The sequence below is a fragment of the Taudactylus pleione genome, unplaced genomic scaffold (genome assembly GCF_031769625.1).
Source record: "Taudactylus pleione unplaced genomic scaffold, aTauple2 ptg001720l, whole genome shotgun sequence".
NCBI lineage: Eukaryota > Metazoa > Chordata > Amphibia > Anura > Myobatrachidae > Taudactylus > Taudactylus pleione.
The window spans coordinates 331121-356168 of NW_028286117.1; the positions used below are offsets into that span (position 1 = coordinate 331121).

At 46.2% G+C, this 25048-nt stretch overlaps 1 protein-coding gene across 1 annotated transcript in view; it reads right to left on the bottom strand.

Moving 5' to 3' along the window:
* The window catches only part of MIA2 (MIA SH3 domain ER export factor 2), a 143721-nt gene extending 119564 nt beyond the window's left edge, over window positions 1–24157 (bottom strand). Inside the window, exons 1-4 of the mRNA XM_088464616.1 lie at window positions 24052–24157; window positions 14052–14185; window positions 9757–9843; window positions 8601–8715 (exon numbers count right to left, since the gene is read on the bottom strand). Of these exons, the coding sequence (XP_088320742.1) occupies window positions 8601–8715; window positions 9757–9843; window positions 14052–14185; window positions 24052–24157 (442 nt within the window). The remainder of the gene's footprint in view (window positions 1–8600; window positions 8716–9756; window positions 9844–14051; window positions 14186–24051) is intronic.
* Between the last annotated feature and the right edge of the window lie 891 nt (window positions 24158–25048).

Below are 25048 nucleotides of genomic sequence, written 5' to 3' on the forward strand. Positions count from 1 at the left end.
TTTCCTACAGATCGCGATTCCTCAGCAATCTCCCCATCCTGCCCCTTTCCTACAGATTGCGATTCCTCAGCAATCTCCCCATCCTGCCCCTTTCCTACAGATCGTGATTCCTCAGCAATCTCCCCATCCTGCCCCTTTCCTACAGATCGCGAATCCTCAGCAATCTCCCCATCCTGCCCCTTTCTTACAGATCGCGATTCCTCAGCAATCTCCCCATCCTGCCCCTTTCCTACAGATCGCGATTCCTCAGCAATCTCCCCATCCTGCCCCTTTCCTACAGATCGCGATTCCTCAGCAATCTCCCCATCCTGCCCCTTTCCTACAGATCGCGATTCCTCAGCAATCTCCCAATTCTGCCCCTTTCCTACAGATCGCGATTCCTCAGCAATCTCACCATCCTGCCCCTTTCCTACAGATCACGATTCCTCAGCAATCTCCCCATCCTGCCCCTTTCCTACTGATCGCGATTCCTCAGCAATCTCCCCATCCCGCCCCTTTCCTACAGATCGCGATTCCTCAGCAATCTCCCCATCCTGCCCCTTTCTTACAGATCGCGATTCCTCAGCAATCTCCCCTTCCTGCCCCTTTCCTACAGATCGCGATTCCTCAGCAATCTCCCCATCCTGCCCCTTTCCTACAGATCGCGATTCATCAGCAATCTCCCCATCCTGCCCCTTTCCTACAGATTGCAATTCCTCAGCAATCTTCCCATACTGCCCCTTTCCTACAGATCGCGATTCCTCAGCAATCTCCCCATCCTGCCCCTTTCCTACAGATCGCAATTCCTCAGCAATCTTCCCATCCTGCCCCTTTCCTACAGATCGCGATTCCTCAGCAATCTCCCCATCCTGCCCCTTTCTTATAGATCGCGATTCCTCAGCAATCTCCCCTTCCTGCCCCTTTCCTACAGATCGCGATTCCTCAGCAATCTTCCCATCCTGCCCCTTTCCTACAGATCGCGATTCCTCAGCAATCTCCCCATCCTGCCCCTTTCCTACAGATCGCGATTCCTCAACAATCTCCCCATCCTGCCCCTTTCCTACAGATCGCGATTCCTCAGCAATCTCCCCATCCTGCCCCTTTCCTACAGATTGCGATTCCTCAGCAATCTCCCCATCCTGCCCCTTTCCTACAGATCGCGATTCCTCTGCAATCTCCCCATCCTGCCCCTTTCCTACAGATCGCGATTCCTCAGCAATCTCCCCATCCTTCCCCTTTTTTACAGATCGCGATTCCTCAGCAATCTCCCCATCCTGCCCCTTTCCTACAGATCGCGATTCCTCAGCAATCTCCCCATCCTGCCCCTTTCTTACAGATCGCGATTCCTCAGCCATCTCCCCATCCTGTCCCTTTCCTACAGATCGCGATTCCTCAGCAATCTCCCCATCCTGCCCCTTTCCTACAGATCGCGATTCCTCAGCAATCTCCCCATCCTGCCCCTTTCTTACAGATCGCGATTCCTCAGCAATCTCCCCATCCTGCCCCTTTCCTACAGATCGCGATTCCTCAGCAATCTCCCCATCCTGTCCCTTTCCTACAGATCACGATTCCTCGGCAATCCCCCCATCCTGCCCCTTTCCTACAGATCGCGATTCCTCGGCAATCTCCCCATCCTGCCCCTATCCTACAGATCGCGATTCCTCAGCAATCTCCCCATCCTGCCCCTTTCCTACAGATCGCGATTCCTCATCAATCTCCCCATCCTGCCCCTTTCCTACAGATCGCGATTCCTCATCAATCTCCCTGTCCTGCCCCTTTCCTACAGATCGTGATTCCTCAGCAATCTCCCCGTCCTGCCCCTTTCCTACAGATCGCGATTCCTCAGCAATCTCCCCATCCTGCCCCTTTCCTACAGATCGCGATTCCTCAGCAATCTCCCCATCCTGCCCCTTTCCTACAGATCGCAATTCCTCAGCAATCTTCCCATCCTGCCCCTTTCCTACAGATCGCGATTCCTCAGCAATCTCCCCATCCTGCCCCTTTCTTATAGATCGCGATTCCTCAGCAATCTCCCCTTCCTGCCCCTTTCCTACAGATCGCGATTCCTCAGCAATCTTCCCATCCTGCCCCTTTCCTACAGATCGCGATTCCTCAGCAATCTCCCCATCCTGCCCCTTTCCTACAGATCGCGATTCCTCAACAATCTCCCCATCCTGCCCCTTTCCTACAGATCGCGATTCCTCAGCAATCTCCCCATCCTGCCCCTTTCCTACAGATTGCGATTCCTCAGCAATCTCCCCATCCTGCCCCTTTCCTACAGATCGCGATTCCTCTGCAATCTCCCCATCCTGCCCCTTTCCTACAGATCGCGATTCCTCAGCAATCTCCCCATCCTGCCCCTTTTTTACAGATCGCGATTCCTCAGCAATCTCTCCATCCTGCCCCTTTCCTACAGATCGCGATTCCTCAGCAATCTCCCCATCCTGCCCCTTTCTTACAGATCGCGATTCCTCAGCAATCTCCCCATCCTGTCCCTTTCCTACAGATCGCGATTCCTCAGCAATCTCCCCATCCTGCCCCTTTCCTACAGATCGCGATTCCTCAGCAATCTCCCCATCCTGCCCCTTTCTTACAGATCGCGATTCCTCAGCAATCTCCCCATCCTGCCCCTTTCCTACAGATCGCGATTCCTCAGCAATCTCCCCATCCTGTCCCTTTCCTACAGATCGCGATTCCTCGGCAATCCCCCCATCCTGCCCCTTTCCTACAGATCGCGATTCCTTGGCAATCTCCCCATCCTGCCCCTATCCTACAGATCGCGATTCCTCAGCAATCTCCCCATCCTGCCCCTTTCCTACAGATCGCGATTCCTCATCAATCTCCCCATCCTGCCCCTTTCCTACAGATCGCGATTCCTCATCAATCTCCCTGTCCTGCCCCTTTCCTACAGATCGTGATTCCTCAGCAATCTCCCCGTCCTGCCCCTTTCCTACAGATCGCGATTCCTCAGCAATCTCCCCATCCTGCCCCTTTCTTACAGATCGCGATTCCTCAGCAATCTCCCCATCCTGCCTCTTTCCTACAGATCGCGATTCCTCAGCAATCTCCCCATCCTGCCCCTTTCCTACAGATCGCGATTCCTCAGCAATCTCCCCATCCTGCCCCTTTCCTACAGATCGCGATTCCTCAGCAATCTTCCCATCCTGCCCCTTTCCTACAGATCGCGATTCCTCAGCAATCTCCCCATCCTGCCCCTTTCCTACAGATCGCGATTCCTCAGCAATCTCCCCATCCTGCCCCTTTCCTACAGATCGCGATTCCTCAGCAATCTCCCCATCCTGCCCCTTTCCTACAGATCGCGATTCCTCAGCAATCTCCCCATCCTGCCCCTTTCCTACAGATCGCGATTCCTCAGCAATCTCCCCATCCTGCCTCTTTCCTACAGATCGCGATTCCTCAGCAATCTCCCCATCCTGCCCGTTTCCTACAGATCGAGATTCCTCAGCAATCTCCCCATCCTGCCCCTTTCCTACAGATCGCGATTCCTCAGCAATCTCCCCATCCTGCCCCTTTCCTACAGATCGCGATTCCTCAGCAATCTCCCCATCCTGCCTCTTTCCTACAGATCGCGATTCCTCAGCAATCTCCCCATCCTGCCTCTTTCCTACAGATCGCGATTCCTCAGCAATCTTCCCATCCTGCCCCTTTCCTACAGATCGCGATTCCTCTGCAATCTCCCCGTCCTGCCCCTTTCCTACAGATCGCGATTCCTCAGCAATCTCCCCATCCTGCCCCTTTCCTACAGATCGCGATTCATCAGCAATCTCCCCATCCTGCCCCTTTCCTACAGATCGCGATTCCCCAGCAATCTCCCCATCCTGCCCCTTTCTTACAGATCGCGATTCCTCAGCAATCTTCCCATCCTGCCCCTTTCCTACAGATCGCGATTCCTCAGCAATCTCCCCATCCTGCCCCTTTCCTACAGATCGCGATTCCTCAGCAATCTCCCCATCCTGCCTCTTTCCTACAGATCGCGATTCCTCAGCAATCTCCCCATCCTGCCCCTTTCCTACAGATCGCGATTCCTCAGCAATCTCCCCATCCTGCCCCTTTCCTACAGATCGCGATTCCTCAGCAATCTCCCCATCCTGCCCCTTTCTTAGGGAGTGGGCAGGATGTGGGAGATCCGGTCACTCTTCTGGGGGTATGGAGGGCTGACCGAGAAATTGCGAGGCTCCCGAACCTTCTGGGATAATAGACAAGTATGCTTTATTTTTACACTGCAATTTAGATTTGAGTTTGGACACACATCTCTCACATCTAAAGCCATCTGGACCTCTTAAATATACCCCACCTGCGGCGTGGCGCAGTTTTTGCAATCTCCAAAGTTACTTGCTTTTTTTTTTTTGCTTTATTCCCACCTCAAAATCAGCCCCTGGATGTGCATGAGATTAGTCATGAAGCATGTTCCATCGGTCTCTCCCCTCCTTCAGGCACCAAACACATTGTCAGTCTGTTTTTAAATAGAACTGCATACTGTGTAATAACTACATATCACATACAATGCCACCCTGCTTCCTGACCAGTGACCTCTATGTACAAGGAACGGCAGGACATTGGTAGTAGTGGAGAAAGTAAATATTATTCCTAAGTACGGAGGAAATATCATTAGTCTTTTGAAAAATTGTCTGCCTGGTTCTGCAGGTTTGTGTCCATTTTTGTAGATACGCAGATGGATTAGGGCAGCACGGATGGTGTAATGGTTAGCATTACTGCCTCACAGCACTGAGGTCTTGGGTTTGATTCCCACCATGGCCCTAACTGTGTGGAGTTTGTATATTCTCCATGTGCTTGTGTGGGTTTCCTCTGGGTAGTCCGGTTTTCTCCCACACGCCTGAAACATAGATTATGTAGATTATTTGGCTCCTGACAACAAAAATAAATAAACCTAGTATATATGTGTGCATGTACATGTGGTAGGGAATATAGGGCCTGATTCAGAGCCGGACGCAAGTGGCCGTTCGCTCGTACGGCGTACGAGCGGGAAAATGTAAATTAAAGCGCTCGCTCTTATTTTCGTTCGCAGCTAATCTTCCGCCCCATAGTCTCCCAACCCCTCCTCTAGCTAGCGAACGTTCAAAATAGTGACCTTCCGTCTCCTCTTTCGTTGCAGGGAACGCTCACACAATTCAATTCCGGAAGTGGCCCTGTCAGTTTTTGATTGCCTTCTCTTTCATTCTTCCAACATACTTTCATCGTTGCATGCCAATCAGTATATTAATTACCTTAATTGCTATTCACATGTTTTCAATCCTTTTTTTATTTTCATTGTCAATAAACTTTATTCTTGTAAGTGTGTGTCATTTGGCCTGCAGAATACGTACGGTTTCACCAATGTTTATTTTTTTCCAAATTAAATGTTTTTAGGAATGATACTATTGTTTTCCTTTGTTTTTTATAGGCATATTTTATTACTTTAATTTGTTTTTTTAAATTAGCTTACGCATGTCACTGCATCAAGCCTATCATAACTCACATTATATTTGTGAGGCTGTAGGTCACATGACTCATACAATAACCAATACAATGCGTTCTGTTAATTTTCCAAGTACATTAGCCAATCAAATTTTTTCTAGGGCCTTTATTAAAACAGTTTTTTTTAAAAAACATGCGTACAATATCAAAAACACGCAAATGTAAAAGCCATTTGTAAGCTAATTGATTGTATAACCCAGAAAATATCAGCTGAGTAGTTCACCTGCGTACGGTTTTTGGCTAATAAAAAAAGGCTATTGGCTATACACCTTACAAGCATTTTTGCAATTCAAAAGTGATAGTTTTTGAGGCCTCAATTGATAAATCGGGAGACCATCGATGAGCCGCGGGAGGAACGAAGAGACCATCGTCATTGTGGTAGAGAATACCAGACCACAAGCTGAGCAAGCAGTTTGAATGGAAAGTTGATCAGACAGTGACGTAACACTTGTTCCGTTCACATTGGCCGTTCGCATCAGATAATTTATGTACGCCCAAAAAACGCCTTGCCACGCCTGCGTTTGCCCATCTCCACCCCCGTCACCGCCCAAAAACGGGCAGTTCTGTCAATCACATTTGATATGTCACTTCCTGTTCACTATTCGACGAACGACTGGAAAAATTATCGCAATCAGCCGTACGCACATGCGCACTGTTACACCAACGCATGCGTGGTTGGACAACATCGGACCGCTACAAGCGTACGGCCGCTTACGAGTGGCTCTGAATGAGGGCCATAGATTGTAAGCTCCACTGGGTGAGGAGTGAATGGCCATATATTCGCTGTAAAGCACGGAATATGTGTGCGCTATGTACTGTAAATAACAATAATAATTACGGCCATGACTGCTGGAAGGAGCCAAATTTACCTTGTGCTTTTGGGGACGTAAACCAGAAGTGACATTTTCCTTTATTTGGGCAGGATGAGATTTTGAATCACCTTTTACAGGTGTGAGTTGCACATTTTCTGAGTTACTCATCATTGAGCAAATCTTATTTTTACACAATTGTTATTTATACACCACTTTTGTATGGGTGTAGATAAAGTAATTTCATTAAAGCATTAAAATGTGCTGATAAAAATATACAATTGAATCTCATAGCGATCATTAAGACTGGATGTAGTTAGTATGCCGGACGGTATGTTAGTAGGACAATATGCCGGCCGTCGAAATCCCGACATTGGAAGCTCGACCCGGGACTAAAAATAGGCATCGAAATCCCGACATTGGAAGCTCGACCCGGGACTAAAAATAGGCATCGAAATCCCGACATTGGAAGCTCGACCTGGGACTAAAAATAGGCATCGAAATCCCGACATTGGAAGCTCGACCCGGGACTAAAAATAGGCATCGAAATCCCAACATTGGAAGCTCGACCCGGGACTAAAAATAGGCATCGAAATCCCGACATTGGAAGCTCGACCTGGGACTAAAAATAGGCATCGAAATCCTGACATTGGAAGCTCGACCTGGGACTAAAAATAGGCATCGAAATCCCGACACCAATCTATACCCTGACACCGGAATCTTGACAGCCGCCATCCCGAACGAAGGTATACTGGGGCTTCTTAGCTGTTAGGTGCGGGGGGAGGGTTAGGTATAGGCACCACGGTGGAGTTAGACTTTGGGAAGAGGTTAGGGTTAAGCACCACTGGGGGGGTTAGGTTTAGGCACTAAGGGGGGACAGTTAGGTTTAGGTGCCATGGGGGGGAGGGTTAGGTTTAGGCACTAACTGGGAGGGTAAGGGTGCAGGGTGGGGAGGGTTAGGGTGCAAGAAGGGAGGGTTAGGGGGAGAAGGGGGGAGGGTTAGAATACTTACCCGACCCCTGTTGGGATACGGAGCATCGGGATGCCGCTGTTGGCATTTTGACAGCAGGCATCCCTACTGCTGGTATTTCATACCCAACCCATTAATAGGAACATTTTTTGCATAGATAATAAAAATCTGAAAGAAATTACTGTATAAGGGATAGAACAAAAGAGATAGAGGGAAGAAGGCTTGAAATGTTTTGCCAGCATGCCGGACTTAAGCTGAATGTATGTAAATACAGTACAGTAGCATCTGATGGATATGAATACACAGGGCTATTTTTCGGGAAAAAAATAGGTTAAGGAACTGTGGGTGGAGCTACTGTGGGTGGAGCTACTGTGGGTGGAGCTATGGAAAAACAATTGTACATTATATACGCTTATATATTTTTTATATACATACAGTACCTTTATATATAGTATTTAGAAAAGAAGGCACTCAAAAGGGCCTTTAAACTAAAAGGTATCTTATGGAAAATACATTTTGGCCCAGGACATTACGTCATAGTTAATGAAAGGTTCAGGAACTGAGGGCCTGATTCAGACCCAGTTGCAAGGCTGCGTTCGCACGCAGCCATCCGCAGTCAAAGTATGCAAATCCCGCGATCGCAAGCAAGACATTAGTACGCCCACTATGTTTTGCTGTGCGATCACGGTATGAAATTAGACGCCAACCAGCCTGACACAAGACGCCCACTTTCCCTTAGTAACATTCCTCATCTCCAGGAAGTGTATGAAACAATCGGTAACATCGGACCCATACGCAGCACTTGTGGTTGACCATACCGCAAGCACTGCGAACGCTGCTGTGTTTATTTTAGCCATGTGACGTGTACGCTGATGATGCATCTTAATTATGTACGCCCCTGAAATGGTGTTTAAACTCACAGACATTTGCACCACCACACCCCCATTACCATCGACCCCCCCTGTCACCACCCACAAACGGCTCGTCCTGTCACTCATTCTAGCGAGTCATCTATGTCAAGCAAGCGAACAGTTCCCGATGGCAATGATTGGTTTGCGCACACGCACTGCGTCTTTTATGCATGCCCAAATAGCAAAAATCGGCCAGCTACGTGCAAACGCAGCCTAGCGAACGGGTCTGAACCGGGCACTTGAGTTCCTGCTGAAAAATAGCACTGTGAGTACATAAATACATATAGTAACTTTACACTGCCTAAAAATTGCTACTAATAAGTGAAAATAAGATATAAGCAAGTATTCTTATTCTGGTTCTGTTCATTGCTTGCGGCAGAGTTCCACTCATTTTGATTTTGGTCCCCGTATGTACAAGCGCATTGATAGACTTACCATCCGTTGCTGTGTTCTCTCCCATTAGTAGTATGTCTTCATTTTCCTTATGCAAAACACTGTCCTCGTTTTCAAAAAAATATTCTCCTCCATTCAAGCAGATAAAGTCAATTTCCTAGAAAGAAAAAAACAAAGCAAAAACTATTGTTCTGTCTTGTCAAACTCGGGCCCTCAATGTGCACCTGATTGGCTCTACCAGCGGGGGGTTTCTGCAGTTCTTCTAAGGTTTCAACTCAAACTTGCTAACGCTCACTCATTGGACCTCATTCATGCCCGGTCGCGAGCGCTGTGCGCTCGCAACCGGGTCGATGTTTTGGTCCTGCGCACGGAGCGAGAGAGAAACTCCGGAGCGAGAGAGAAACTCTCTCGCTCCGGAGCTCACTACAAAAGGGCCGGCTGTCGATGTTGATCGGCAGCTCGGCCCATTTTGTAGGCAGGGCGGGGGGGTGTGACCATCGCGACCATCACCCTGGTCGGTCGCTAAGCTGTGGGTGGTAACCCACAGCTTAGCTAGGGACCAGGAGGCCGCACTAAAAAAAAGAAGCGGCTGCCTTCATTCAGAGAGAGCGATCGCTTCTTGTGACTGACTCTGAATGAGGGCCATTGTCAGGGAGACTCTCTGAAATAGCAGCAATCTCCCTGACTCCCTGAAGAGTCTAGCAATCTCCCTGATGTGATCTCACCCCATTATGACACTGTTATATTAAAAAAAAACAGAGATATATACATTCATATGGGGTCATTAGTATCATTTCCCTGCATTGGGTATAAGGCACAATGATCCCTATGGCTACATATATTTTCTGAGAAGTATCAGTGTGTTTTTATCAACACGTAGATCTTACTAACTGCTTTGGGGCTCATTTACATTGGATGTAAGTCAGTATTATGACACGCCTCTCAGATGTAGCAGTACACGCCCATCACATGTATCACACGCCTCTCAGATGTCGTAGTACACGCCCATCACATGTATGACACGCCTCTCAGATGTAGCAGGACACGCCCACTTTACCGCTGCGCTCCTTGGTGTTACTATCACAATCTCCCTGACATGCTTTTTCAAAAGTAGGCAATTATGTTTCAACTGCAGAGGAAAATGACCTCCAATTGCACTTAAATAGAATAATCAATAATAGACCTTGGATAGTTTTACCTGTGCAAGGACCTCGATTTCCTCGGTCATAAAGATTTCTTCTATGCTGACCGCATCTTTGGGAAAGAAGCCATATGCTTTTCCCTTCTGAAAAAGATAAAATAGGTTTTGTTCCATGCAGCCTGGACACACGAGCAAAGTCAAAGCAAACCAGAAATGATGATTCTTTTATTTAATGGAACACTTCTGTTGTAATATTCCCAGGTATTCAGGGACAGTGACATAATTTCATGCCCAACTGCCACTCACTGCTATGTACTTTATAGAAGAAAATTTCAGCTTCACTGTAATATATAGATGTGTCAGGTTTATAAGAACAGATGGTCTAGGGGGAGATGTATCAAACCTTGGAGAGAGATAAAGGGGAGAAGTTGTCCATAATAACCAACCAGATTCTAACTGTCATTTCAGAGACTGTGCTAGATAAATGACAGTTTGAAGCTGATTGGCTGCTTTGGGCAATTTATCTACTTTATCTCTCTCCACGGCTGGATACATCGCTCCCTCTAGTCTCTATTAATGAGCTCATATTGTTCGTTTTTAAAAAAAAAATACTACGTCCATGTATTTGACTCTTGCTCAGAAACCAGCTGGGTGGCTGATCCAATTTTATACAGCTCTCTCGGTCACTTAACAAAACACCGTTCTTGCGGAAAGTAAAATATATATAGTGTAGGGTAACTGGCTTTGGAAAAAATATTGAAAAGTTCTGGCCTGATGTTTTATGCACAACTCTGATGCTTAATGATTGGCGCATGTGCAGGATCTGTACTGATCGCGACAGGTGATCGCAGCTGCTCTCCATCGCTGAATCAGCTCCTATAAGCACAGGTACTGAATAACCTATTGGCACTATATAATAATAATAATAATAATAATAATAATAATAACACTCCGCCCCAAATAAAATAAAAAAGTTTTGAAGACTAAATAAAACAAAAAAAAATTTTTTTAAAGGCCATTCCCAAGGTTTACATTGAGAAGAGACTTGGTAGATAGATAATGATTAGTTTACTGCTGGCGGAATGTCAGGAGTTCATAATGGGTCTGGGAGCCTAATATACCATTGGAATTAAGACTGCAGCAAGTGTCGGTATGTTAACCCTGTCGGGATCCTGGCGTCGGGATTATGACCGCCAGGATCCCGACTGTCGGTATTTTATACCGATTCCGTTCAATCATGGAAAAGCAGCCAAACACTTTGAAATTGCCAGCAATGAGGCTTTGTCTGTGATAGTCTATCAGTATTTTCTCATTGTGCTAGAATCTGTTATTTCACCAGAACATTTTATTCTAACTAGTTTCAATCTCCTGCCACAGTCAGTCTTCTTCCCTTCTGCCTTGTTACGCCATTTGGCATAAATACAAAGTCCTTTCTCAATCTAAACTGTCCTGGTTTACATTGTTCTTTTATTGTACTTTTAAATGTTTATTTGTTTACTGTTTACCTATCTACATGTGTGCTGCTGCTTATATTGGACAGATTGGATTAGAGGCGAGTCAATTTTAGGGTCAGATTAACAATGGTGTGGATGGCACTATGCTTTAACATATTTAGGGAGACATTGAGGCTGATTGTGTAGGGGGTTTTACATGCCCACATGGCACTGGCCACACCCACACAGCACTGGTCACACCCACACAGCACTGGCCACACCCACACAGCACTGGCCACACCCACACTGCACTGGTCACACCCACACAGCACTGGCCACACCCACACTGCACTGGTCACACCCACACAGCACTGGCCACACCCACACAGCACTGGCCACACCCACACTGCACTGGTCACACCCACACAGCACTGGCCACACCCACACAGCACTGGTCACTCCCACACAGCACTGGTCACACCACACAGCACTGGTCACACCCACACAGCACTGGCCACACCCACACAGCACTGGTCACACCCACACAGTACTGGTCACACCTCTTGTGCTTCTCACAATAAGATCTGGATCATTTTCAACCCTAGGTCACAGGGCTCTGGTCATTCTTATGACTCTGGTAGACATACAACTTTATTGACTCCCCCGTGTTACAGTCCTTCTGGAGTAGCTGCCCATCCTGTGAATTATTCTCAGATTGGAGACCAATGTACATAGCAAACGTACAGTTTCCCCTGGTCCTCATTTACAAGGAGCATGTACTGTATTATTACCCATTTTAGGGTTTATTGGGTCTATTCAGTAAGCCTTGTAGAGAGATAAAATGGAGAAAGATAAGTCTCAGCCAATCAGCTCCTAACTGTCATTTTTCAAACACAGCCTGTAAACTGACAGGAGCTGAGCGGCTGGGACTTATCTTTCTCTATTTTCTCTCTCTCCAAGGCTTAGTGAATAGACCCCTAACAATTTAATGATGCAGTGTGATGTAATCTGTCATCAGATGTGACAACATCACGCCACACGCAAGCTCTCTCTGAGAGCAGAGGATTGTGCCTGCCTGAGAACTTCCTGCCTATGACTGCCACTTACCCCCCCTGTCCGCTATATATGGAGCCTGGGATGGGCCGGCACCTGCTGGAGGACTGTGGGGCAGTGCTCACCCGTCACAGGAACAGCCCGGAGACCCCGGCGCAGCTCCCACAGCCAGAGCTGAACTGTGTCCCAGGGGCCAAACTTCTGCAGAACGTGGACTGGCTCCCCCACTGGTACCACCTGCTGGGAGACGGCAAGCAGAAGGCAGAGGTAAGTTCCTGCTGCTCCTTGTACAGGGGTCTCGCTATTGCTGGTTATAATGGGATATTATTACTACTGGTTATACTGGGATGTCATTACTACAGTTTATATAATTTTATAATAATTACTGGAGGCTTGCTGGCGGTACACTGGGGGCTGGTGGAGGGACACTGGAGGCTGGCTGGAGGCAGAGCCGGATTTCCAGCAAAGCCACGCCCCTTGCTGTATGGTCACACCTGCTATTTTTGCATGCACATCTTTGGCGCTTGGAAGAATATTATAGATCTTGTAGATTTCATTGGGGGTGGTGGGAGGGGGGTGCACATTTTGACTGTTTGCACGGGGAGCTAGATTGTCTAGAAACAGCTCTGAGTCCACTCTTAGAATTAGGATTACCATTAACCTGGCTGACAGCAGATGCAGTCTACAGTTTTAAAACTTGTCTGATTCTGTGCAAATTGTTGCTCTCATCCTCAGTTCACTGTCACATGACACACGGTGGAAAGCAGACACCTAGCACATCTGAAGCAAGTCTATTCCACTATTACTCACCTATGCACATATATGTGACTTTGGAGATGGTATCGGTACAAACAAAATATGAAAGATTGTATATGCACAAAAATTACACATTGACATTTGTCTATTTATTTTCCATGTGGGCCGCGGTATGTGAAATCTTTATATGTATATAATTTATTTGTTTTTCTTCTATGTAATCACAATTCACCATTGTATCTATACCCTGGGCCTGATTCAGAGGGGCACAGTATTGCAGCTGTGACTGCATCTTTATGCAAATGCCTCAGCCAATAGGCTTAATGCTGAGACGCCCACCAGCTGCTGCGCTAATCTGCAACTGTGCGTATTAAGACGCACCACTAGTCGCACCATCAGAGATTGCGCGTACCCTATGGCAGGTGCAATATCTCTGTCTGAACTTGGCCGCCAGGGTCAGTGCCACTGCGTCTTTGGATGCAGCCAACATGCCCGTTTTTGGCCAGAAATTCCTTACCTCCATCAAACAGCTACTGAAATCACATATATCTGCGTGCATTTTCTATCTGCATCATAACGCGGTAACCATCAGGATGGATGCACAATGGACTCGGGCGCATACACAGACTGAAAACATCAGCCGCTTGCATGCGTCATCGACATTACAGGCACCTCTGAATCAGGGGCACTCTGTGCAGGATCAGGGCATCTGAAATGTAATAGGACATACATCCATATGTTCTATGAGATGTCTTACGATTTTCATGTTTTATGTCTTCTTGTCTTTTTCGTATATTAGGGTTGCTCTATTTTTCTACATATTTATTTTTAAAAGTTAAGTTTTATTATACATAATAGTGCCCCCCTCCACAGAGTTTACTTTTCTTCCATGCTTGCAGTTAATACCTTCTACTCTTGGGGGAGTTGAGTAGTCTATGGCACTGTGCAAGAGTTTATTGCGCAAGCGTAGGTCTCCGGGAAAATGGTGCGACGGCCATTTTCCTGGTGATTTTTCTTTCCTTATTACAGCAGAGGTCTGCCATCAAACTGTCATTTTATGGGCTCACGCGTTACTTTCTGTTCTCAGGGATATAACGCTATTATACTTACGCTGCCTTGCCACAGGTCTTCCCTCTCTCCGGTAAGCTTATAATAGACATTGATTTCCTCTCCTGTTTTGAAGCTTAAAAATCTGCAGTCTGGCCCAGTGTAATCCTGCTTTGCTGAGACTCTCATCATCATACCTTAAAGACAAATGATTCACAGGTCACAATAACCAAATAGTGGCATAATATTATTATATACAGTAAGCAACTCAGGACCTGATTCAGTAAGTATTGATATTGCGATCGTAATAGCAATTATGCACGCAGTCTCACTGCAAAGATATGTTAATGATTGCAATCGCAATATCGTCGCAGCCAAACATAAGGACTGTCACGCCCGGATGTATATAGGCTACAACTACTGGAACTTGGGTCGGTAGGCTAAGGGTAGCGGGTGTGTGGAAACGGGAAGGCAATATATATACATCCCCTTCATACGTCCCAGGTGTTGGCGAGATCTACCCCAGGGCGAGGAGTCTAGTCCACTCGATGGCATTCACCACTGACCCCCCCAAGCAGGATGTGGGTTTCGCTGCACCAAGTGAACATGTCGCGGCCCCTGAGACAGGTACCTGGAGAAGCACCCACTCTCAGGAGCATGGCATAGCACCCAGCAGCTGGGACTAAAGGTATTCACTATTAGGATGGCAGGACAGTCCTATAATAGCTGCATTTTTAGCTGGATGTATTTAGATACTAAAATGTAACAGACAAAACGTAAAGTGCAACTTTTTTACTTTGTACATCTCTCATGTAAATAACACAAACAATCTATTTTCTGTCATAGAGATAGATGAATGAAGGACTTAATTCTGACATAACACCAGGTCATCTTATACACACACATTCCGCTTCTTGTATCCTAACCCCCTGCTCCATGCTCTTTCCTCACTATCTACCCCATCTGTGTCACCCCTGTCTGTCTGCCCCTCACATTCCACAGCACATATCCTAACCCCCTGCTCCATGCTCCTTCCTCACTATCTACCCCCTCTGTGTCACCCCTGTCTGTCTGCCCCTCACATTCCAAAGCACATATCCTAACCCCCTGCTCCATGCTCCTTCCTCACTATCTACCCCATCTGTGTCGCCCCTGTCTGTCTGCCCTTCCCCTTTAGAATGTAAGCTCTCGGGAGCAGAGCCCTCGTCCCTCACGTGCTTCTCCTCCCCCTACTTATAGTATCTTTTACTCCTAACTCCCCACAATGACACCTAACACCTGGTTGCTCAGGTCCTGCTGCTTGTGTTATGCAGCTATGTGTATAACCTTGTCCTTGTCCTACATTGTTTTATATTACTATTAACTGGTTTTCTTGTGTGCTCATTTATGTACTGTGTAAGGCGCAGCGGATCCTTTATGGCGCCATATAAATAAAGGATAATAATAATAAAACACAGAGATAGTAATGGGAGGACTATATACTGATGAGCAAGGATGATGCTCCAAAGACTGATATGTGATTTGGGAATCGGTATTAAATACCGCCGGCTGCATGGCTGGCGGTTTGATTCCCGTCAGCGGCGGCCAGACAGCAGAACAGATCCTGGCAGCAGCAGCCCGACCACGCTGGAAATCCCGAACGTCCTAAGGTAAGTAAAAACGAACCTAACCTAACCCGCTAACCCTAACCCTCCATAGGGGTGCCTAACCCTAACCTCCCCTCCCCCCCAAGTGCCTAACCCTAATGCCCCCTCTAAGTGCCTAACCCCCCCCTTCCCTGCTGCCTAACCCTAAGTCCCCCTCGGGTGCCCTAGACCTAACCCTCCCCCGCGCAGCTGTCCGCTCGCGGCGCCCGGCATCTCTACGATCGGGATGCCAGACACCTGTCTGCCGGCATCGGGAAAATGACTGGCGTTTAGATATAGACGCCTGTCATTTAACCCACGCCGGGATAAAGCAGTCGGGAAGCCGGCTGTCGGGGTCACATCAGCCGGTTTCCCGATTGCATCCCGTGATTTGCACTGGTAATCAGCACCTGGTATGCGATGCTGAATAGCGATGGTAATGAGGACTTGGTATGAGACGCTGAGTGACTATGGTAATCGATAGTTGGTATGAGACGCTGAGTGACTATGGTAATTGATGGTTGGTATGAGATGCTGAGTGGCAATGGTAGCCAGCACTTTGTATGAGAATCGATGGTAGCAGCACTTGGAATGAGACACTGAGAATCGATGGTAATTGATAGTTGGTAGGAGATGCTGAGTGGAGAAGGTAGCCAGCACTTGATATGAAACACTGGGAATCGATGGTAGTCAGCACTTGGAATGAAACACTGAGAATTGATGGTAGTCAGCACTTGGTATGAAACACTGAGAATCGATGGTAGTCAGCACTTAGTATGAAACACTGGGAATTGATGGTAGTCAGCACTTGGTATGAAACACTGAGAATCGATGGTAGTCAGCACTTGGTATGAAATACTGGGAATTGATGGTAGTCAGCACTTGGTATGAAACACTGAGAATTGATGGTAGTCAGCACTTGGTATGAAACACTGAACAGCGGTGGTAGCCAGCACTTGGTATGAAACACTGAGAATTGATGGTAGCCAGCACTTGGACTGAAACACTGAGAATTGATGGTAGTCAGCACTTGGAATGAAACACTGAGAATTGATGGTAGTCAGCACTTGGTATGAAACACTGAACAGCGGTGGTAGTCAGCACTTGGTATGAAACACTGAGAATTGATGGTAGTCAGCACTTGGAATGAAACACTGAGAATTGATGGTAGCCAGCACTTGGAATGAAACACTGAACAACGGTGGTAGTCAGCACTTGGTATGAAACACTGAGAATTGATGGTAGTCAGCACTTGGTATGAAACACTGAGAATTGATGGTAGTCAGCACTTGGTATGAAACACTGAGAATTGATGGTAGTCAGCACTTGGTATGAAACACTGAGAATTGATGGTAGTCAGCACTTGGTATGAAACACTGAGAATTGATGGTAGTCAGCACTTGGAATGAAACACTGAGAATTGATGGTAGTCAGCACTTGGTATGAAACACTGAGAATTGATGGTAGTCAGCACTTGGTATGAAACACTGAGAATTGATGGTAGTCAGCACTTGGTATGAAACACTGGGAATTGATGGTAGTCAGCACTTGGTATGAAACACTGAGAATCGATGGTAGTCAGCACTTGGTATGAAACACTGGGAATTGATGGTAGTCAGCACTTGGTATGAAACACTGAGAATTGATGGTAGTCAGCACTTGGTATGAAACACTAATTGATGGTAGTCAGCACTTGGTATGAAACACTGAGAATTGATGGTAGTCAGCACTTGGTATGAAACACTGGGAATTGATGGTAGTCAGCACTTGGTATGAAACACTGGGAATTGATGGTAGTCAGCACTTGGTATGAAACACTGAGAATTGATGGTAGTCAGCACTTGGTATGAAACACTGAGAATTGATGGTAGTCAGCACTTGGAATGAAACACTGAGAATTGATGGTAGTCAGCACTTGGTATGAAACACTGGGAATTGATGGTAGTCAGCACTTGGTATGAAACACTGAGAATTGATGGTAGTCAGCACTTGGTATGAAACACTGGGAATTGATGGTAGTCAGCACTTGGTATGAAACACTGAGAATTGATGGTAGTCAGCACTTGGTATGAAACACTGGGAATTGATGGTAGTCAGCACTTGGTATGAAACACTGGGAATTGATGGTAGTCAGCACTTGGTATGAAACACTGGGAATTGATGGTAGTCAGCACTTGGTATGAATAGCTGAACAACGGTGGTAGTCACAAGGAGGGTTCACTGTAAAGGATCACTGTGGAGTCTGAGACATAGAAACCACTATAGGAGCGAAGTTATACAGGCAACTTCCTGCTGCAGAAAGTGTCCTAAAATACCACTTAGTAGCTGGTCATTGGCCAGAGACATCAGCTGACTGACCGCAGAACTACCATTGGAGGATGCTGATCGATTACATGAACCAACATGGCGGCGCCCAGGACTGCACCTGCAGCAACCAGAATGCACACATGAAAGCTCTAGCAGTCCCTGGGCAGAATACTCAGCCATCACTTGTTTCTGACGTCCGGACGCTTAGGAGCCTGAAGACACCATCACAGACGTGAGTAACGGCCGATCCCAGGCTGCAGCCTAACATAAGGACGCCCCCTTTACCTTACATACATCCGTAAGACTGCAAAACCATCGGTAACATCGAGTACCATCGCAGCCTCACGCACACTTGCACAAGGTCTGACCTTACTTAGAAATTGCTAACCTCAGCAGTGAAAGCCTAAGCTGCATATGGCACCGCAGTGGCTGCTTTATGCACGACCCTGCAACGGCACTGGCACTGCTGCGCTTAGGTCCAATGAATCATCTCAGGATACTAGTTTTTCTAAGTTATGCCTTTTTGGCATATTTACTATGGATTCCCATGGGCTACAATGTCTGTTTTCTGTGCAAAGGACTAATGACTCCTGGCTACCCAGCTGGATGTGCATCCATCAGAGGCCTGGGCAGCAGTCAAACACAGCCTGTAACATGACACCGTTACGAGCTGATTGGTTGGTCCTTTGTCACTCTGCATTTTATCACTTTCCAGAGGTTCATACATCTGCCCCAATGTGCGGCAAGTTGGGGGAACAGGAGGTTCCTTTACACTGCACCAATACACACCTGACCCCTCCCCCCCATTACCACCCACAAACGGCACTTCCTGTCAGTCACTCTGTGATGGGTCTGCGTAGTGACTGCGATCGCAGTAGCTAGTTCACGCATGAGCAGTACGCAACTATCGGACAATTGCGTGCGTATTAGCAACTGCCTTCCTTGCTGAATCAGGCCCGATATACATGATCTCAATCATTTTGTTTTACACTGTATAAAAATATAAGAATCACACTTTTCTTTTCTTTTTTTTTGAAAAAGAGTTTATTGGATTTTTGAGGGTACAATAAACAAAATACAATTGCATAGAAAGAAAGAAAAAATGGCCTAGATGGGTCAAAAGACACAAAAGGCATAATATTCCAAGCCATATGAGAGATAACACGAACACAGTCAAGCTTCACAAGCAATTATAAATCGAACAAACCCCTAATGTTTTTAAATGTGGTAAGAGATATCACTATCAGAAAAGAGAAGAAGGAGAGAGACAGAGGGGAACAAAGATGGGGGAAAGCAAGGAAGTAAGGAAAAATAGGGAAGGAAAGTGGCAGGAGGGGAAGAGTTGGCATGTGGAGTCCCTTCCAAGAGGTCATTCTAAGCTAAGTATGCGTCTCCTGATAGGCTAACCAAGGAGCCCACGTCTCCGAAAACTTAGCAACATTTTCATGAATTTGGCAAGTGATATATTCTAGGTTATATGTATGCCAAATCAAGCCCTGCAGGGCAGCTAAGGACGGAGGGTTCAGTTTTTTCCAAGAAGATGCAATCGCACAATTAGCAGCATTGAGAATGTCTAATAAGAGATTGGGTGAGTTTATCACAGCTATTGATAGGACGCGGGAGAAGGGAAAAGGATAAGCACGGGGGAATGGAGATACTCATGACCTGTAGAATCAACCTATGTACTTTCTCCCAATAGCCTTTAATTTTAGGGCAATGCCACCAAATGTGAGCCAGAGACCCCTCACCTCCACAGTCCCTCCAGCACCTATCTGAGGACTGAGGGAAAATGGCCCGAATTCGTGTAGGGACCAGATACCACCTGTACATTCTCTTATATGCGTTTTCCTTGATTCTGACACAAATGGAAGACTTCGCCGTCAGCTCGCGAATTTTAATCCATTCTTTAGGATCCAAAGGGATGCCCATGTCTCTTTCCCAGGCCAGTTCGTGCGGCTCCTTTAAGGGCCGGTTTTGACCTAGGAGAAGGTTATAGAAAGTGGAAATAAGCCCTTTAGAGCCGGAACGGAGTAAGCAGAGGGACTCCAAAAGAGAATAGGATGGATGAGACCCTGAGCCAATTACCGTGGTAAAAAGATGACGCAATTGGAGATATTGAAAGAAGTATCTTGTAGGTATTCCTAACCTATCTTGCAGATTGGAGAACTCAGGAAACGGGCAAACAGGAGCAATATCTCTCAAGAATTTAATATCCTTTGCCGTCCAAGGGGAGAAAGATTTAGGATCCAATCCAGGTACAAAATCCCCATTATTCCATAGTGGAGTCATAGCGGGGTGATTCTGAGTCAAGGCAAATGCCCTATTGCAGTAGTCCCAAATAGACAGAGAGAAGCAAAGGGTTGGAGGAATAGAAAGGGAGGGCGGTCTAAACTTGTGATCCATTCAAAAGAGAGAGTAAGGGGAATGAAGGGTAAGTAGCTGAGCTTCTAAGTCCACCCAACCCCTAGTGCAGGACGGAGCATGTGCAAGAACAGCCTGGGTTAAGTGGACAGCTAAATAGTATTTGTGGAAGTTTGGTAGCCCCAAACCCCCCTCTCTACCACGGTAACATAAAATACGAAAGCGGACTCTAGGTTTACGGCCTGACCAGACAAACCTGGAGACCATCCGCTGCAAGGTAGCTAAAAAGATCGAGGGGACTCTGACTGGGAGCGTCTGAAACAGGTACAGAAATCTTGGAAGCACATTCAGTTTGATGGCGTTAACTCGTCCAGTCCAAGAAATAAAATGAGCTCCCCAGGTGTTCAGATCTCGACGAATCCTCTCTAAGAGTGGAGGGAAGTTGGCAGCAAATAATTTATCGTAAGTGTTGGTGAGGTGGACACCGAGATATTTTATAGATCGGGAACACCATCGAAAGGAATAGGAGCTACGCAAACGAGAGATAGTTGTGGGGTCCAAGAGTATAGGTAAGACTTCCGTTTTATCCTGATTTATTTTAAAATTTGACAGGCGACCGTAGGATTGGATTTCTTCAAAGACCGCAGGGAGAGAAGAGATGGGGTGGGTCAAGGTGAGAAGGACATCGTCCGCATAGAGAGCCACTTTATGGTGAGACTGATCAACTGAAATGCCCGTGATCATCGTATTGTTGCGAATGCTTGCTGCTAGGGGCTCCATGATCAGGGCAAAGAGGAGCGGCGACAGAGGACAACCCTGATGGGTGCCATTTAAGATACTGAAGGGAGAAGAAGCAAAACCATTGCCAAGGACCAAAGCAGATGGGTTAAAATATAGAGAGGCGACACCATTTATAAAATTCCCTCTGAAACCAAAAGCATGAAGAGTGGATTTCAAGAAGGTCCAATCAACCCTGTCAAAGGCCTTCTCAGCAACTAAGGCCACCACCAGGGCAGAGAGCGACCTCGTGTTAGCAAAATTAATGAGGTCAATGACCTTCCGGGTGTTGTCAAAGGCCTGCCGGCCGGGGATAGACCCCACCTGATCACGGTGGACCAAGGAGGGAATAACATGGGCGAGGCGAGAAGCCAGGAGCTTAGCAAAGATTTTAAGATCAACATTAAGAAGGGATATTGGTCTGTAGCTAGTGCACGAGTCGGGGTCTCTACCTTCCTTATGAATAACCACTATCTCAGCCCTGGTGATGGCCTCATCAAACATCTGACCCGACAGAACAGAGTTATAAAGGTTCAACAGCAGAGGAGAGAGGGAGGGAAGGAATCTCTTGTACAAAGCTGCAGTAAATCCATCTGGGCCAGGGGCAGAAGAGGACTTCATGGACTTCACCACCAGCTCCAGTTTTTCATATGTGAAGTCTTCATTGAGGGCAGATACCTGTGACGCAGATAAGCAAGGCAATCTACATGAGGTAAGATATGTAGAAGTGGCAGCAGAAAGAGAGGAGGGGGAGAGCTCACGATTTTGAAGAGAATAAAGCGAAGAGTAAAAGTCCCTAAAGATATTAGCAATAGATTTGGCATCATATTGAGGGGAACCAGTAGGGTCTAGAATTTTTCAGGATCCTATTTTTGGTGCGCTTAGTTTGGAGCTTACGCGCTAAGATTCTATCTGCCTTATCTCCACGCTCGTAGAATCTTTGTTGCAGCCATTTGAGAGTACGGGACGCCTTTGACGAGAGAAGTTGGTTCAGTTGGGCTCTACTTGAGCGAAGTTGGCGAAAGAATTTATCTTTAGGAAACCTCTGGCACTTCTCAGTTAAGACTGAGATTTTAGCCTCCAGATTGCAGATTTCCTTTCTTTCTATTTTTCTACGGGTGGAAGAAATTTGAAGGAAATGGCCCCGGAGCAAAGCTTTTAGAGCTTCCCAATTAATCGCATGTGAAGTATGGTCAGGGTCATTGTGTTGATTAAAATCAGTGATTGCCTGAAGGATTTGAGTACGAACATCTGGGCGTAAGAGAAGGAAGTCGTCCAGTCTCCACTTAAACCTATGGGGGCAAATGGAAGGGAACTCTAGGTCCAATAACACTGCTGAGTGATCAGACCAGGAAACCGGGGAGATCTCTGAACTATGTAAAATGGGAGTTGTAGTATGGTCCACCAGAAAGAGATCTATTCGCGAGAAAACCTTATGCGAGTGGGAGTAATGCGAATATTCGCGAGCTGACGGATACAGGACCCTCCAAGAGTCATACAGGTTGTATAATTTAAGGAGTGAGGTTAATTTATTGGATTCCCTAAGTTGAGTAGAAGAGGAGCCAGAGGGGCCTGTTCGATCCATATTTGAGGAGAGGATCACGTTAAAATCTCCACCAATTATTACTCTGCCTCTCACTATTTTAAAGAGCCTAGAGAAGACCATGGAGAGAAAGGTACCCTGGGAGGCATTGGGAGCATAAATATTGGCAATCGTCACGGGCACGCTACCAATAGAACCATCAAGGAAAAGATAACGACCCCGGGGGTCTATGTGTGAGGTTTCAACAATGAACGGGGAGGCCTGATGAATGAGGATGGAAACCCCTTTAGATTTATGGTCAGTAGACGCATAATAGGCGTGCGGAAAAGTTTTATTTGTTAACTGTGGATGGGTTTTCAAAAAATGAGTCTCTTGAAGCAAAGCTATGTGTATGCGCTGACGCGTCAGGTACTGAAGGGCCATAGTGCGCTTATGGGGAGAATTTAAGCCGTTAACATTAAGAGAAATTAGTTTAAGGGACATCGGGATAATAACAGATGAGGCTCATAACACATAATAGCAAACATGGAAGACATCCACAGCCAACTGGGGGGTAACAGCAGAGTGAAAAGGGTAGAGGGGAGGTTATTAGTAACGGATAGGGGGTAGTGAAGGAACTGCAACTGATCAACAGGCCGCAGAAGGTGGGCGATAGAAACAGCACATCCTGTGCACTTGGGGCTCGGGGGGAGGTATAGCCCGGAGAGCATGGACAGACATAGAGCAATGCAAACAAAACTTATCAGTACAATATTTCAAATATGATATAGAAATGAGGAGAGAAACCAGTAAGTAGAAAAGTAAGAAAGAAGTCGAGGAGAACCAATATAAACAAATATATTAGATGACGCGAAAGGAAAAGTCTCCCTAAGAATCACACTTTCCTTATATACAAGAGAACAATAGCTGAACATACAGTATGTACAGAAAACGTAACAATCCAGCCGGTCAGTAAGTGACTATTCCCTGGGCGCCTTTCCTGATAGGAGCCTAATAAGGCATGGATTATTGAATATTCTCTTTATCCTGCTTTGTATTATCTGAAACTAGCTGTACACAAGGCCTATGAACTTTGTTCCTTCATGTGTTAATTCCATTCTAAACTAGATTTTAAGACTCACGAAAAAGAAAAGAAAAATAAACCTCTATGTCTAAATAATTGCAGCGTTTCCTTGATCTGTTAACGTTTAATTCACAGTTTATATTTTTTTTTATAGAAAAATGAACCCCTTCTTCTATAACCACTTCCAAACGAATGCAATGTGTATTTCTCGCTGTTTGTTTTATCTAAAGGGGGAAAATAATATGTTTTTGTTGTAAGCCTGACAGTAAAATTCGTATATAATACGGAAAAATAAAAAATTTAAAAAAATGTTGAGAACTGAAATGAGAATCAGTTACTTGAACTGAACCGTTTGGTGGATACATCAGAGGTAGGTCGGTCACTTACTTTCACAGTACGTGTCTCCACATTTCTTCGTGTCTGATAGTATCTTCTGGCTCTGGATCTGTACAATAAATAATATAATCAGCGTCGTGACGTGGTAATCCCCCATAGTGCAGCGATACAGACTCTATCTCCAATATCGGTGTATTGAATCAGCTATATATATCCTCTGTACTCCATGCCCTTGCACAGCTTGTGTTGCTATAGAAAGACTGAGGCCTGAAATGTACAAGACAGATTAATAGTTAACTATATCCCTTTGCATATTGTCCCTAGAGGTGTGCTGTGTCACTGATCTTCACAAACAGGAATCTCCAGCGGTTTGCGGCTGTGAATCTGTTCACGAACCTTAAGATGAAATAAAAGTCATTAAAAATCAAGGTTTTAAACAAAATAAGCAAAATTATATTGTAAAACATTGAGGTCTATTTACTAAGCCTTGGATGGAGGAAAAAGTGAATGTAAATAAGGTACCAGCCAACCAGCTTCTAACTATCATTTTTTAAACACAGTCTGTGACATGGCAGTTAGGAGCTGATTGGCTGGTACTATATATCCGCAATTGTAGCAATTACAACAAAAGCTGGATACAACGTGTACTTTCTCAACAATCTGATGAAATGCATTGGAGCTAAACCAGTGCTGTGTCCAGTGAAACTCCCTACCAATGGTATCTGGCCTTTCCCAGCTCCCGATCACCATAGAGCACAAAGACTGGAGACATCAGTAAGGAACAAACTACACAAGCGCATGTAAAGCCACCGGGGAGCTATAAAGTGCTGTAGGCATTGCGTCCCACATGCTGACTTCACCAAGGGGCCCATTTATCAATGATTGCGATTGCACTGCGATCTGGCCAAGGTTTTAGCGCCCACGAATGCATTACAGCATGAGATCACACTGCCCGGATGTAACAAAACCGGGGATGCTTGGCCAGATCCCTTCTTACAAAATCTAAATAAAAATTAAATCTTCGCGGCCACGCGTGCCACCCAGGGGA